Genomic DNA, 16,632 nt, shown 5'->3' with positions numbered 1-16,632 from the left:
AGGGGCAGGGCACTTTGTGATTTTTACAGGTTGGAGCTGGAGATCTGCATCCTATGGGGTTATGCAGGCTGTCACTGATGTGACCTCTCTGCAGCTCTTCCACAGCTTACCCTAGGCAAGGTCATCCAACAGTACATGCCTCGGTTTACTTGTGAAGTGAGGTTAAACGTTAAAAAGCAATAGACGAATATTTCTTAAGAATTTATAAATATCTAAAATCTGGAACTTTTAACGGTATAAATTACTCAACGTATACATCAAGAGGCACTGATAAGGGAATGAGAAGTCAACAGTAACAAACCACTTTAACACAGTGTCTCCACACTCTGCTCAGAGAAGTGCTTCACTGGAAGAGGTGCAGTCTCTTCACGTGCCCGGTGTACCCAGCAATGCTTGGCAAAATGTTGGCAAACAGAGGTACTGTTTAGAAATCTTCATCATCGAAGGTCTCGGTGCACCTCAGCATCACAGTCTCATTATCGAACTGAAGGTCTTCTTCCTGAAAGACGCCCCAAAGCCAAGCAAGATTAAAAGCGACAGGAGCTGATTGTGTTTCAAACATGCAGTTAGTTGGTCAAGTGCTGGCACGTGTCAGCTAATGTGCCATGAGCCCTCCTTCCTCTCCGAATCAGCAACCAGCACTTGTCAAGTGCCTGAGGTGCCTGATGATGAATGGCTCAAATTCTCAACCAATTTCTTTCTAACATCACAGGGCTCCACTCTGTGTCTATTTACATCATTTAGACAGGTTTTACTGACTGTGGTAGCGAGTCACACAACAGTCCCTGAAGATACGAGAGCTTCCTTGAGCCCTTAACTTCTACTGACTTCAGGCTTTGCTGCTCTTTTAGCAACAGATGAAAATAGTTTTCTCTTTTGCCAGCTTACAGAGAGTAAGTGGCTCTTGGGAAATCGAAGTCTAGGAGATGAAAGTGCTCATGCCTGCAGGCCATCTAGTCCACCTTCTGCATTGACGCAAGACTCTTTAGGGCAAGACTGCTTTTAAAAAACATATAGCTTAAGGAACACTAAATCCCACTTCCTTGTCAAGTGACTCATATAAAATCCATAATTTAAAAAAAAAACCATGCCTTTGAGGATGCAAAGGTGCTCAGTGCTATTTAGAAAAAAACCCACTGACTTTCACTTAAAACCTATTGTAAAGCCAATGGGATCCTGGGGTGCATTAAGAAGAGTGGGGCCAGCAGGTCAAGGGAGGTTCTCCTTCCCCTCTACTCTGCCCTAGTGAGGCCCCATCTGGAGTACTGTGTCCAGGTCTGGGCTCCCCAGTTCAAGAAAGATGAGGAGCTACTGGAGAGAGTCCAGCGGAGGGCTACGTGGATGATGAGGGGACTGGAGCATCTCTCTTATGAAGAAAGGCTGAGGGAGCTGGGCTTGTTTAGCCTGAAGAAGAGAAGATTGAGAGGGGATCTTATAAATACTTCTAAATATCCGAAGGGTGGGTGTCAGGAGGATGGGGCCAGACTCTTTTCAGTGGTGCCCAGCAACAGGACAAGGGACAAAGGGCACAAACTGAAACATAGGAAGTTCCATCTGGACATGAGGAAAAACTTCTTGACTTTGAGGGTGACAGAGCACTGGAACAGTGCCCAGAGAGGTTGTGGAGTCTCCTTCTCTGAAGATACTCAAAATCTGCCTGAACGTGGTCCTGTACACCCTGTTCCAGGTGACCCTGCGTTAGCAATGGGTTTGGACTAGATGATCTCCAGAGGTCCTTGCCAAACCCTACCATTCTCTGAACCTTTGGACCTCAATCTAAATTAATTCTTTACTGCCTTTGCTGTGAAGCGTCTCTTATGATTGACCTTAAAACATCAGGTCGTGAAAAATGACAAGATTGCTTAACTAAACTCACGCTCAGAAATATTTCTCTACCATGTAGCTTCCATGCTCCTGTTCTCAATTTAGGGTCACTGTCCTTTCAAGAGCCCTCCCTTTCTTTGTCCAAATTATTTCCTCCCACCTCTTGTGTGAGCCCTTCTCAAGTGTTTTACACCACTGGGGTGCATGTCCTTGGCAGCCTTAAGAGCCAGGGCAGCAGCTCCAGAGGAGCTGCACTCAGCGGACCCGTGACTACGAAACGGTGAACATACACAATCTGACAATAGTACTTTGTACCTGGATAGTTAACTAGGAATGGCATAGCATAGCACTGGCACGTAATGCCCAGCAATAAAACCTGCCACCTCACCAGCTCTGCAGATGCAAGGAAAGGTGACTGCAGGCTGCCTTTCTATTTCAGTCGGCTGCACACCGCATGCCTCACCTTGGCACTGTACCTGCTACCCACGTCTGTACCTCCTACAAGGTGTGCGCACAGTGCACTAGGACATCACTTTATCCTTGGGATAATTCATCACAGCACTGCCCAGACTCCTGGGCTAGTGCAGCACCGGCACAGGTACTACTACATCAAGGGAAGGGGAACGGTCTGCAGGGGCTCAGTCACACCCATAAATAAGTTACGCAGGAGGGGATCCTTTCCCTGTCACATCCAGGAATCTCCGATACTCTCAGAAGCCCAGTTTCTAGGCAAGATGTGTAGCCTATACTGAGCTCTCTGCTGCTGCCTGAGTTGGTGTGTTTCAAGCTAGCTGGAACATCTCCTAGCCCCACTCTGCAACCACTTCCATAACTGCCTCAATCTGTTTGCTTTGAGATGGAGCTGAATTTCTGCTCTCAAAACAAAAAATTCTTGTCAGTCGTATTCTTTTTTTTCCTCTTGGCAGGACTGTCTAGATGTGCTGTACTGCAGTTATCTAAACCAAAACAGACTGTGACCTTCATATTATCAGTACTCTCTAGCCTGGGTGATTTCTGCTCAAACTCCCTTTTTATTGTTTTATCGCAGACAACTCAAAGTTACTGCATAAAAGAAGTGCATGCAGCCTTTAATTTCCTTTTTGATCCACAGAACTCAGTCAACTGCCAATTTGCAGTACTTCAACTTCTTTTGCTGCCTGTCTTCCCATCATTCCCATTCTCCTAGTCTTATTTCAAATATCCCTCTTTAAAGCTTGAAAGAGACACTACCTCTTCTCATACCACCTCATCTGGTAGCTGTGAGATGGACTTGGGATCACATATAACAATGCAGCACCAAGCAAAAGGACAAAATGCACTTAATGCTGCCAGGCATGATGTTCACTAAAGAAATTTAAAACCGGAAAATACCATACCTTGCCTAAAGCTCTTCTTTCTTTTCTAAGCGTGCTCAGTTCACGGTCATTTACACAAACACAGGGACAGCTCTGCTCTCACGAAGCACATAGCCAGCCGCAGACCAAAGAGCTGTGTAGATCAGCGCCTGGTCTCTGACAACAGCCAGGAGTGGATGTTCAGACAAAAAGTGCAAGAATTGGGGATACAGTGTGCTCTGTTCCACAACATGTGCTCCCATATTATGGTAAACCCTGCTGTGAGGACCTTCTGTGTTGGAAATTGTATCTGGACCTTCCGATTTAGTAACTGTGAATGGACTGATGCCTTAGGAGTTCAATCTGGTAATTTGCACATGCAAGTATTTTTTAGTATGTTGTTTGTTCATTTAATTGAGTGCTTTCTGGTTCTTCTGGTGTTAGACACAATGAACAATCATTCTGTGTACCAAATCCACACCATTTAGGATCAAAATTCTCTCATGGTACCCCTCAGTCTTTTTTGCAGAAGACTCCTACTCTAGTAGCTCCTGTTTAATGCCTTTTGTTGTGTCTGCTGCCATTCTTTGTGACTCCTTACTGCCTCTGCCTCCCCGAGATGGGGGGAGCCAAATGGCATGCAGCAGTCACTATGTGATAGATTCAGATAGTGGTGCAACCCTAGTTTCTGCTTTGTTTTGTATTCCAAACACCCCTCATCACAAACACTCTATTTCCTTCAAAGGAGCATCTGCTCAAATAACAGACTGGGTGGAAGCCAGGAAATAGAAAATAGCAAAACAGTGGCTACTGTGGAGGTACAACTGACTCCGAGCCCAAACAAGCATGCTCTGGCTGAGGGATATCTTCCTTTCAGTCCCCCACCCACGTGCAAGCTCTGAGCCACCTCCTTAGCAGGAGGTCAAGAACGGGAAGAACAACACTGCAAACACAACAGCTTCTGGCTCAGCGAACCTGCAACAGCAGGCTGAGGTTAAGAGGCAGCTCAGCAGCTGTTCATCAGCTCTTTCAGGAACATGAATATCCTACTCCTAAGGCCCACCAGCGGAGGGCTCAGGGTAGGGAACCTGGCACCCAGACAAGCAGAAGGTGGTCCTGCTGAGCTCAGGATGAAGCGGCTGGGTGTTAATGGAGAACTGCAAAGTCAGCTTTGCCTGCTCAGATGAGATCACTCAAGCTTATCCACAAGGAACTTTCATGCAAACAACAACAAATCCTCATGTCATTTGCTATTTTGAATAATACTCTAAGCATTAATAACCCCTCACACTTTGCCTCTTACACAGGCAATCCTACCGACCTTTTGCAATGACACATCTGAAGTGATGAATCCCAAGTTCTTATTTTTAATGGTTCTGGACAATATGATCAGAAGCACAGAAAATAGAAATCCCTTTCTGACAATGACAGAAGTACACTGCTCCTTCTAAAAAGAATCCTTTGGCAAAGCTTACCTGGCAAAAAGGCGTGTTAGCAAAGAAGAGGCTTTTTAGGAAGTCAGTGATCTGCAGATAGAGCCTGTGGTGACCCTCTGGATTTTCAGAAGAGTAGCTAACAAATGCTGAACTGAAAATGAAATCAGATACTATATTTAATTTTCTCCTGTGTTTCTCCTCCTATTTACTTTCTCTCCTCCACATTTTACTTACAAATTTAAAAAGATTCTAATTGTTTTCAACATGATTCTGATATTAAAGACAATAGCCATGCAACACAGGGAGGAGTGGAGCTGGATGCATTGACAAGATATTGTCTAACACACGCAAGGAAGATATGTAAGAACAGAGAACAGCAATACAAGAAACCAGTATCACAACAATGAGATGCACTGATACATGACAGCTATAGTAACACTGTTTTGGGGAAAAGTATATACTCATTTTAACAGAGAGCAACAATGGTTATTTGGTAGTGTATTTTGCAGGTTTGTTCAGAGGAACATCTCTGACTTCTTTTGTAAAGTTTTTGAGTGAATGCAGTAATATGGTCATGAAATGACATATTAGCTATAAGTGGCAGGTTTGTACTCAGGTAACAGGTAACTTTGGTAAAAAGCTCAGATATTAATTCTAGACCTCACCTTTGTATTGCCTCTGGGATTTTACAATGTTCTGACAGCACCCCTCTGTCCAGAATTACAAGGCACAGAATGATAGGGAAGGAAGGGAACAGGATAAAAGTTGACTACTGGAATACTAATCTAATTTGGGACCTAAAACAGATTGCAAACATGAAGGCAATACATTGCAGTATTAAGGAATACTTTATCTTATTTCAAAAGCAAACAACAATTGTGACCTAATAAATGTTATTTAATGGATACATATTTGTTAAGTTTTATTATGTATTCAAGTACACAATAATAAGAATCTGACGAAGTTCAACAAGGGCAAGTGCAGGGTCCTGCACCTGGGGAGGAACAACCCCATGCATCAGTACAGGCTTGGGGCGGACCTGCTGCAGAGCAGCTCTGTGGAGAGGGACCTGGGTGTCCTGGTGGACGACAGGTTAACCATGAGCCAGCAGTGTGCCCTGGCTGCCAAGAAGGCCAATGGGATCCTGGGATGCATCAAGAAGAGTGTGGCCAGCAGGTCAAGCGAGGTTCTCCTTCCCCTCTACTCTGCCCTAGTGAGGCCCCATCTGGAGTGCTGCATCCAGTTCTGGGCTCCCCAGCTCAAGAAAGATGAGGAACTACTGGAGAGAGTCCAGCGGAGGGCTACGAGGATGGTGAGGGGACTGGAACATCTCTCCTACGGGGAAAGACTGAGGGAGCTGGGCTTGTTCAGCCTGAAGAAGAGAAGGCTGCGAGGGGACCTTATAAATATCTTAAGGGTGGGTGTCAAGAGGGTGGGGCCAGACTCTTTTCAGTAGTGCCCAGTGACAGGACAAGGGGCAACGGGCACAAACTGCAGCAGAGGAAGTTCCATCTGAACATGAGGAAGAACTTCTTTGCTTCGAGGGTGATGGAGCACTGGAACAGGCTGCCCAGGGAGGTTGTGGAGTCTCCTTCTCTGGAGATATTCAAAACTCACCTGGACACGGGCCTGTGCTGCCTGCTCTAGGTGACCCTGCTTTGTCAGGGGGCATTGGACTAGATGATCTCCAGAGGTCCCTTCCAACCCCTAACATTCACTGATTCTGTGATTCTGTGAAGTACGTTCTGATCAACAGCCAAAACAACCTGATTTCCATTCATTCTGTTCTGGAAGTGCAAGGTGGAATGGTGGGGAAAGAGAGCAGAGATTCACACTAAAGAAATCTCGAAATATGGAAAAATAAGTAGAAAACAGGATTTTAAAAACCAGATTAAAACAACTATTTGCAAAGAGAAACAATCCTAACGCAGACTAAGTTGCAAGAATGCATAAAAGATGAGTCATAATGTGATTTCCCCCGAGGAAAGCAACCCTTTTCTTTCTTTGGTCTACTGGGAAAAATCAAAGGCAGTGCCAGCTTTGTATCTGACATGTTCTCTTTTAGGTAACTTATCTGACCTGCAGAGGAAAGAGATGTTATTAAATAAGTCTTGTGTTTCTTTGATGTTACTGTTCTGGTCAACCACACTTTAGGCCGATCACCTCCTTGTGATTGAACTAGGGTACTTGAAAAGGTAAGGGACACAATGTTAAAAAATGATCATTTTTGTATCATTAAAAAAATGAGAGTACAGTTCATGATTAGCTGATTTATCCAGCAAATGCCTTATGGTCCTCATAGACCTGGTAAGTGAGACAGAAAAAAGGAAAACATTACAAAGATTGTAATTTGAAAAGATGGAAAGCTATGCAAAGTGGTGAAGAAAATCAGTAGGATGCCAGTTATCCTGAAGTGACCGGGGTGCCCTTACTAAGTGATTCTTACTGATTCTGCTGTAAATGCCTATTAATCATTTCACTTTTGCACCTTAAGAGACCCTATTATTGTGAGCACAACTGCTAGACGCTGCTGTTCTACCCATTTACTAAAAATTAGGCACAAAGAAGGAAGCTAGGCTATTGCCTTGCTCCACAGCAAACTTGCCATGGAGTATTGACAGTGGGCTCTTAACTTACTCTGTCTAGCAAAAAGGGTGCGTTTGTAACTTACCTCTGGCTAGCCATTCCCTGAGTCTTGCTTCTGTCAAGGAAACCAGCAGCAACATCGAACGCATCTTCAAACATTACCTATCAGAGAAAACACTTCAGATGTCAACATATCCAGCCACCTAAAAGTTTTACTAGGGCATCTTTTTTAATAATGGAGTCTTTAAAAGCATGATATTCTTTCTTTCCATTTAACAGGTATGCTTATGGCTAGAGTAAACCAAGAGGGTTTTGTGGAGACAGGAATAATAAAGAATAACCGTGTTTCATGACTAGGAACACAAGGTTAGCCCATTTCCTTAGGCCTGTGCTTCAACCTCTAGGAATTAGACTTAACATTACCTCTCCCAAAAAATCAGTGAAAACCATTAATTGTATCAGTGCTTTAGAGACTTGACTGGGGGCTGCTCCTTACGGATGGAGATCTCAGCTGTACCAGCCAGTATCCCCCAAATCTGATTCCAGAGTGTGACCTGGCTTACAAAGGAGTTTGGATGCTCCTTGTGACAGACCAATAAGCTTATTAGTTCACTCTGCCATAATGTAGTTCACACATTTTCTGGGCCAGAAAGTACTGTACACATATCCTCATGACATTTCCTGAGGAGGTCAGCAATATGGGTTGTGTCCTGAGACTCAGAAAGAACTTGTCAATGCAATTACTTAGGTGCTAAAGGTGGACACCTGTCCCTCCCTTGCAACTAATAAAATTACACACATGCCTTTGAAAAGCTAGTTACTTAAGTAATCAGTGCTCCAGGAACAGTTCACAAAGAGTTGGCTGTTATTTAATCTCTTTTTAACAAATGCCCTCGTCTACTCAGTCACTGACTTCTTGGCTCTGCAGAGGTGCGTGGCACAGGGAGTCATTAGCCCTGTACCACTGGAACTGGTCTACAAATACTTTCTCTTTGCTACCAAGTGCTTTGGTGAAAAAAACACCCAACCCAAAACACAGCAGGCCTTGGTAGACTGGGTATTCCTTCTGATTTAGCTCATCTGTGCTCCTTGGAGAGTTTACATAGCATAGTAACTGTATAATTCTTGTTTTTGCTCCCTCCTCCTGGAGCAAGTTACATCAAATTTAACTGTTACTTAGCACAGAAGCTCTACAGGTCAGTGGAGGCTAGCGGGATTACTACCACTGCACTCCTATAGCTTGCTGTGTATCTTACCAAGGGAGAATTTTGGTGCAGACATTTACTCAAAGACTGCTTATTGTCTCTATTTATGCATTCAAGGGGTCTTGGGAAAGCTTAATTACACACACTGTATGTTTGCAACTAAAACCTGCAGAGCCAGTTAGCACCTGAAGGCTTGGAGTTAGAGAGGCAGATGATGTGTGTTACTGAGCACTTACTTCCTCTGGTGTGGAGACTGAGGAACCACTGGCCTCCTCACTGTTACCTCGGCTGTCCCTCACACTACCTTCAGTGCATGCAGGCTCTTGGCAAGCAGCCTTAGGATCCATGAAGAAATCTCTTTGGCTACAGTACTGCAAGATGCTGTCTCTCCTTTCTTCAGACAGCTCTTGCCACAGGTGGGAAATAGCCGTGGAGACCTCAGGAAGAGGCACCTCCTCAATGCAAACAGTTCCATGCTCTATCAGCAGGTCCACTGTGTGTTTATAAAAATACAGGTATCTGTAATGAAAGGAAAGGGAGCATGTCTTAAGAGCAGGCTATGAGGCAGCTATCTACTGTAAATCAACAGGAGCCTGGGGAGTAGCTGATTTGTAACTACTTCACTGACTCCCCCCCTCTAAGACTTCATACAGTTACTGAAGGTTGCCCAATACTGAAGATATTAGCAACTCTGTTCTGCCAAGATTTCATCTGCAAATGGCACGATCAGCCACAGCCTCAAGCAGGACTCCTCACAACAGAAGCTCCAGGCGCCACAGGCTGTACTTCTTGCACAGGCAAACCTCAGTCTGGCATTTAATACATTTTGAGTCACTTGCTTTTGTATCCTGAGGCTTTTACACTGTAAGTCACTTTTTATACTTTTACTGGCATTGCACTACACTTTAAAGTCTTGGCTGAGGTCATATCCTGAGGTATTAGGTAATATGCATGCAGACAGAAAAAGACTATCCCAGGCCTGGCCGCTCTGACTGAAATAATCATGGGAGCCCAATTTCGTCCATTTTATATCGGAGGAAACGCATCCCTAAGACTGACTTCTACACAGTCTGTAGTGAAACTGGCAACTGAACATAAGTGTCATAATCTCAACTAGGTGACTACATCTCAGAATGAGCCCGCTTCATCTGTTAGCACTGTGTGACACAGTGAACCAGGCATAACAATGCCTACTTCAGAAAGCGGCACTGAAGGTTATTTTACGTTTATTAAATGCTTAGAGCGTCTCAGATGAAAATAATAAGATCAAAGGAGTACAAACCAAGAGTTCTATAAACAGCAGTCATCGTTACTAAGTTTGGGCTCAAAATGTTTCCTTGGAAGATGTCCCAAATGAGCACATTTCCTGATTAACTGAACAGTACTGCATGAGAAAGTAACTCAAAAGAGTTCAATCTTTTCTTTTTCTTTAAAAAAAAAATTGTTCCAACAAAGCAATATTGAAAATCTTAGGATAGTTCTGCACACAAGCATAAACATGTTTAAACTCCAGCTTCCATACTCCACCACTGCTGGAGACAAAATACCAGAAAGGGAATAAGTGTTCTCATGTAAGGCATTGCGCTCAGAAAGGATTCTGGATGTCCAGCTCCAAAAAAGGATCTGGAGTTTCTCAAACAGAAAAATACGAATCACCATTAGACAGCTTTGCTGAAGAAATCAAGCTTGAACCATGACTCAGCTATTTCCTTCCCAGCTGGAGGGAGACCACCACATTTTGCGCTTCACAGAGTACTGTGTAGTCCTACCATCGTAGCTCCTGCTTCTGGACATGGAGTCTGGTGAAGCTCGAAGCATTTCTGATGCTGGCCAAATAATACGATAAGTTGATCACCAAAAGGCTGTTATTTTCTTTGCTGAAGCATCCCTATTGTTTTATGCTTGTTATAAAAGATCAATTTTTGAGAAGAATTAGCTATGAAACAACTGCAGCCTGCCGTAAGACTGTAGGGTACGTGCCAGAGTCTACACAGTACAGGCCCTGGTCTACCTTGTCAGTGGAGAAGGGGTAAGTCAGGTGTTTGTCGTGCAGCCTTTGGTGAAACAGACCTTACTTCCCCCAGAAAATCTTGATTCAGCACATTTCAAGGTCTTGTAAATGACACCTTACTACAGCCACTGCCGCTTCTCACAGGAGCAAGAGCAGGAACAGCAGCAGGAGGCTGATGCCATCTGCTGGCACAGCTACAGCCTCCTTTGCATGAAAAACTCAATAATCCAAGGGAACGTTATAAACAAGCACCAGTTCAAGGCAAAAGAGAAGGAGGAGCCGCAGAAGTTCTTGTTAATGTGGAAGAGGGTGCCAGCTGCAGCTATGGATTCTCCTGCACTTCATAGTCTTAACTCTGGAATGGTCAGGGTAAAATTGTTCTGCTTGATGGTACAGGATAGATTAGACATCCATCTGTTTCTCAAATCTTTACCATGAAATGATCATCTATCCTTTTGGAAAAGCATCCATGACCTCCTAAGTACCTCCTGGTGCTGTTTGACAGCACGTGGAAGAATGTGATTAATAATGTGCTCACTCTTAAGACATCAATAACTTTGAAAAAAACAGTAATTTTACCATTACAACCCCAGATGAAAAAACATGGACCACTGACACAGGAACAGTAGTCTTTGATTTTTAGATCTTGCATCAGGCAGTTAGGGGCCGATCCTAAAGGGGGCTACAGACTTGCACCCACTAGCTAGAAGTGTAATGTACGTATAAGAATTTATGTTCTCCTCCTCTCCCTCGTGCTGCAGACATTTTGAGGAGTGCCATCTGGTGTCTTCCAGACCACCGCTATTCCGCAGCCTGCAGTCTGAGGACTACATGAACTTCCCTTGCCACATCCAGCCTTGCCTTGACCTTATCCCACAAAAAAAGTACTCCAGCATGCCAGGAGCTGAGGGTCTATTTCTCCAAGGGGCAACAGTGCTCAAGCTCCTCATAACAATGCCATTAGAGGCAGGATGAACATCACTGTTGGAGAAAGCATCTGCCCACCTCTGGTTCCTGCACCTCCCCAGAACACATAGAGCTGCACTCTTGAGAATTTCATCCAGTGCAGCAATTCCTACATTCCTAAAATGTATCCTCATTGCAGGGATATAACTTGATTGTGGTACTGATACCAGAAACACACAGGGACACGCACCTGCATAATGGTGGATGAATAACCTCCTGTTCCACCCAAGCTTCCCTGTTAAACCGCTGCTGTTAGCGGGTGTGCTGCATCTTACTCTGCAAGCCATCTGGACAGCAGGAAAGCACGGCCACACAGCGACTGACACACTTGAAAGAAAATTTTTTCTCTTTCTTGAGGATGGGTGAAAAATCCTCAGGGATTTTCCAAGGCCTGGAGAGCTGGGGGCTGCTACGATGCTGGAAGTCCATTCACACGCAAGTTGCAGGTAAGGGACTTGGGAGGTGCTCGGCCTCCTCACCAGCAGGGCCAAAGTTGCTGGCACAAAGCTTCTGCAAGGCAGATGCAGGCTCCAGCAGGGCTGCACAAACGCCAGTGACTGGATGCATGGTGTTAATGTGAACAGACTGCAAAAATGAAGGCAACATGGCATGCACCTACCGTTCAAATTCCACCAGATCTGGGGATGAAGTGTCTGGAGACTGGACAAATTCTGGCTTCTCATCCTCTGCCATTGTTTGTTTTTCACATTCTTGAATGAAACACCAGACAATAGAGTCATTCTCACTCACAGCTTCTGAGGCTGATGCAGTGCTGGAAAGAACACACAGGAAAAAAAGCCACATGAACAACTTCTTAACTGGATTAATAAGGCCCTTGTCACGGTCACTTCAGAGTCCAGGGCCATTCTTCCCAAGCCAGCTTTCCCCTCCTTGTTTTGCTTTGCAGGCAAATGAGAAGTCCTTAGTTGAGACAAGCTACATAGAAGGGAAAGAAATCAAAGCGCTGACTGGAAATGAGACCAACAACATGCCTAGAGTGTTCATGCACTCTACAGGATTACACGGGCCCAGGCGAAATCTCTTCATCTTTTCCTCACGATGAAAGGCCTCTGCTTGGAAATTCAGTCACAATGACAAAGAGTTTCAGAGACGCTGGGATTGAAGCAAGCTCAACATACTGTAATCTTTCCTTGATTGGTATAAGCCCTTACCTGTGACTGCCGAAGTGCCTCTTGACATATTCCTCCCTGACTTCCTCCAAGCTGGATGGGTTCCCATCCTCCACACTGAAGGACTCTGCTGCCAGCAGAAAGATTACTGTCACATCAGTGGCACTTTTGGATTCCCTCTCACCCTCAGCCGCAACCAAACAGAATAATTTCAACAACCGGTCCTTCACGAGCCGGAGCTCTTCATTAGGCAAAAATGATGTGAAAGGAGACACCTCTGCCTCTCCTGCAATGTAACTAGCAATATTGGGAGTTTATGATCATCGAGGAACTTAGAATCAATGCCTTTTTCCTAACGTTGGTCTGACAGAACTGATGGTGAAAACAAACAGCAAATGAAAGTCCAGGCAAGCACTAGTCAATACAGTATTTTGTGACTGCGATATAATGAGCAAATTGCATCTAAAAACCCCTGACAAACAACCCGTGATTTACAAGCGGTATGAATTATACATATATGCAAGTAAATACAAGGGGAAGTTTACCTCCAAACTCTCCTCAACCAGCCTCACTGCTTTGTCAGACTATTCCTTCTACCTATGACTGACTCTTCTGGGTTATCCAACGATGTGCATTCAGAGGAGGTTGCTCATTTTAAGCACTGGGACTTTTAATAGATGCAAATTGTCGGAGATGCAAGTTGCATGAATAGCAATTTTTTTGCATCGCTGCAGCCAGAGGGAGCACAGCGGGGACGCAATAACGCAGCCTGGGAACCCACGCCAGCCCCACACCCGCCGGGGGGGACATCGGCAGCCGGGTGACAAGGGCACTCTGCCTGAACTGCCTGCTTTCACAGGACAGAAGGCACTACTTGCTTCCCTCCTTCACCTGGACAAGGCTGGGGAGGAGGCAGGAATGACTGAGAGTCAGAGGGGCATTTCCGAGTGCAGTGCTCAGTGGGTCGATAGACTTTTCGCTATCCCTTGCTTGCTGCTACAACAAAAGCCACAGTTGGCTCTAATACTTCAACAGACTCAGACGTGTACCCATCTGTCTCTATTTAACAAATAAATAAAAAGCAAGTCCAGGCTCTCTGTCCAAAGCAAATACGTGCATACAGTTACCTTTCATCTTCAGTGAAGAACCCAAGGTTTGCTCCAACTTCCGGATAGATCCCTTAGCCTTGCGCAAAACCTGATACTGAACACAAGAAGAAATCAGAACTGATTGCTCTCTGCTCTGACTAGATTCATGTTTTAACATGAATTGGTTGTTTTCTTCACTTTTCCTTCATTTTGACCTTCAGTTATCTCGATGTCTCTGTGAAAACAACTGTGTTGTTTCACCAGCTACCCTTATACATAAGAAAAGTGGAAAGAACTAATACCAGAGCAAACTTACATCTAGAATATAAATATTGGGGTACATATTATGCAGTACATACATGTAACACCCAGTCACATAGACATTTACTACTGAACGCTGATCTTTCATCAGCAAATGGTCTTGTTTGGATGGTGCTCTCCTTGGAGTATGTCCAGAAATAGCATGCTGTGAAGTCTTGTTGGATGTCCACCAACTTTAGGTATAAGACTTTACTAATCATTTCCCATGAGAATTTTGCGAGGAGAAGCCTTTACCATATTCTGCTTTCAGCTACACTGATGTAAACCGGAATAACTTCAGTGCTGCACATAATTTCTTCATCATTTATAGCAAACACAACTGAGAACATGTGGCCAACGCATTTAAACATACACATCTCAAAAATATTCAAAGATTTACGTGATTGGTGAGACCATCCACAATCACCTTAGACAGGATGCCTACTTTGCAGAGCTTGCATGCTGGATGTTTTAGCCAGACACTAAGTACTAGGACTACAAGTGAACTTCTGTATATCTGTATATCCTCAAGAGACTGAACTTCCTCGGCCCCCAAAAGTCAGACAAGGCGCATACAATACTGTGAAAAAGCAATTTTAAGAATTGGTATGTGAACATAGTCCCCCTTAGACTAGACAAAACAAGTATCCGTTCAGTCTTGGCTTTTGGTGACTTCAGCTTAACTTGCATCTTCTTCAGAACATGGCAAACTGAACTCTTACCTCAAACAGCACAAGAGGTAAGGAGTTTAGCAGGCACAAGCCCCAGACAGCAGTATTTCGCATGTTCAGAGCCTCAAAGCCCTTTACCAGGGCAATTCCTGTCCTAAACAGTCATTACCCTCTCCATCTGACACACTGGAAAAATGAAAGTAACCAATCTAGCTAAATGAATTTGTGTCAGGGTTGAGGATAAAAGGACTCTGGATTTCTCTGCCTTGCACATGGGAATATCCACTTTTTCAGTAGCATTTTGGGTCAAATTGATCTTTATAAACCATTTCGTTTTGATTAAATAGTTTCTTAGTTTAGTAGAGATCAATAAACAGTACCGATGGTTGTTTTTTTCTGACATTTTTCCAGAGTGTCTTGAAGACAGCGTGCACCTCATAAGGCTGAATGAATTACTCCCTCACCTGTAACTTCTTCTGTCCCTAACTCACTATTCTGATTTCATAGCAAAATGCTGTGAAATCAAGATAACTTCATCATGGGATCCCTTGGTTTGTTTCCAAAATGCTATAAAGAAGCCGCAAAGCTAGAAAGCAGCTGCAAAAACTCCACAAGAAAAGTGCAGATAAGGCACATGATAAACCCATGACCCAGAGACTACAAACTGAACAATTTGCTTACGCTGAGCTGGCAGCTTTAAAGTAAAAGAGACCCAGGAAAGCGGCACACAGTGAAATTACACACACACTGGCACCTGTAAAGATACAGTGGCCATCCTCATAAGCCTGGTTTAAATTTAAACATACCCATGTATAACAGTGATACATAGAGAAATACAGTCGCTGCTCCGCACCTTTGAGGCTGATTTGCCTGACTGGGATAAAACAGCTTCCTGCAAGCCGCTGAAGAGTCTTGCCAGCGTAGCCCGCTGCCGTGCCTGTGACAAGCGTCGCTTTGCGACACGGGGTTCTACTTCTTGCAGGCGTGTCAGGGGATTGCGAGTCACTCTGGCCTGTGTCTTCCTACAGTCTCCAGCTGTCTCCATCAAACGCTGCAATGCCACATTTATTTATACTGAATAAACATATAAGTGAAGAAAAAGAAATCTTACCGCCTGTGTAGTAGGCACACAAAAAAGAAAAGTTCAGGGTGACTGACAAGAGCACTCCAGCTCATTTTGCTGCAGGAAATACAGAATTTGAAATCTTCCCTTTGCCTGAGTGTTGCCATCTGTAAGTACCGACTGAAACCCACCACTAATGACAAACTGCGCGGCACAAAACACAGCCGAGACAAGCCCCTCCGCCTCCTGCACCCTTCCCTGCAACGACCTGGTGCTCCATTTCCATGGGCTACCCAGGGCTCGGCTTCACATAGCACCCAGACCCCTCAGCTCCCGCCAGCGCCGTTGGAAGACAGACTGCTGCGCTTTCCCAATTAACTGCGGCGTGGGAGCAGGCAACGATACCGGACACGGACATGCACTTGAGGGCCAGACCCAGGCCCAGCCGGGCCTGTTGCAGCCGCCCCGCCGGCCTGACAGGGCCCACAGCGCCCGCCTGGGGAAGCCTTTCCCGGCAACCGGACCGGCGCCCCCCGCCCCGTTACCGACCGCAACTACGCCCCAGCGGGAAGGACGCCTGCCCCTGCTGTTGCTTCTGCAGCCGGGAGGGGAAGCCCGCGGGGGCCCACACCGGGCGCCTCCGGGGACCGACCGACCGACCGATCAATGGGGTCGATCCCGCCCGACCCGGCCCCGGCCCCGGCCCCGCCCGGCCCGGCGCCCTCCCATAGCCGCCGCCGCGCCTGTGCCTGCCCGCGCCCAGCAACATGAGCCGCACGTGGCGGAGGGCCAATCGGGACGCAGCCGGCGCCCAGCGGCGGCCAATAGTGAGGCGGGAAAAACGCGGGCTGTAGGCGCAGTCGGGGAGGGGAGGGAGGAGGCAACGAGGAGGCGGGAAAAGGCGGGCGGACCGTGCGCATGTGCGGCTACGAGGACTACGAGTCCCGGCGTGCCTTGCGCTGGGCGGGCGCGGCCGGGCATGCTGGGAGCTGTAGTCCTGCTGGAGCTGGGCCGGGCC

General features: G+C 45.7%; 1 protein-coding gene across 2 annotated transcripts; it reads right to left on the bottom strand.

The window, feature by feature from the left end:
- Nucleotides 1–227: 227 nt before the first annotated feature.
- On the bottom strand, nt 228–15,771 carry STRA8 (stimulated by retinoic acid 8). Of its 2 annotated transcripts, none has more exons than XM_075428740.1 (8): nt 15,405–15,771; nt 13,620–13,695; nt 12,535–12,622; nt 11,982–12,134; nt 8,622–8,904; nt 7,266–7,342; nt 4,634–4,745; nt 228–499 (listed from the first exon to the last, which is right to left on the bottom strand). In XM_075428740.1, the coding sequence occupies exons 1-8, from the start codon at nt 15,594–15,596 to the stop codon at nt 425–427; spliced, it is 1,056 nt and encodes a 351-aa protein (XP_075284855.1). In that variant the 5' UTR covers nt 15,597–15,771; the 3' UTR covers nt 228–424. The 2 variants fall into 2 exon arrangements, with proteins under 2 accessions (XP_075284855.1, XP_009938478.2); XM_009940176.2 differs by having other exon boundaries at nt 12,535–12,619.
- Nucleotides 15,772–16,632: the final 861 nt, after the last annotated feature.

The sequence above is a fragment of the Opisthocomus hoazin genome, chromosome 8, assembly GCF_030867145.1.
Source record: "Opisthocomus hoazin isolate bOpiHoa1 chromosome 8, bOpiHoa1.hap1, whole genome shotgun sequence".
NCBI classification, from domain to species: Eukaryota; Metazoa; Chordata; class Aves; order Opisthocomiformes; family Opisthocomidae; genus Opisthocomus; species Opisthocomus hoazin.
This window is presented reverse-complemented; position numbering and strand designations above follow the sequence as displayed.

Coding starts and splice junctions, on each gene's coding strand:
- STRA8 (XM_075428740.1), bottom strand. CDS start 15,596: ATGGAGACAGCTGGAGACTGTAGGAAGACACAGGCCAGAGTGACTCGC. Junction 13,696..15,404: donor CAGGCAAATCAGCCTCAAAG/GTGCGGAGCAGC, acceptor TCTTGTGTTCAG/TATCAGGTTTTGCGCAAGGC. Junction 8,905..11,981: donor GATCTGGTGGAATTTGAACG/GTAGGTGCATGC, acceptor CTTTCATTACAG/ATACCTGTATTTTTATAAAC.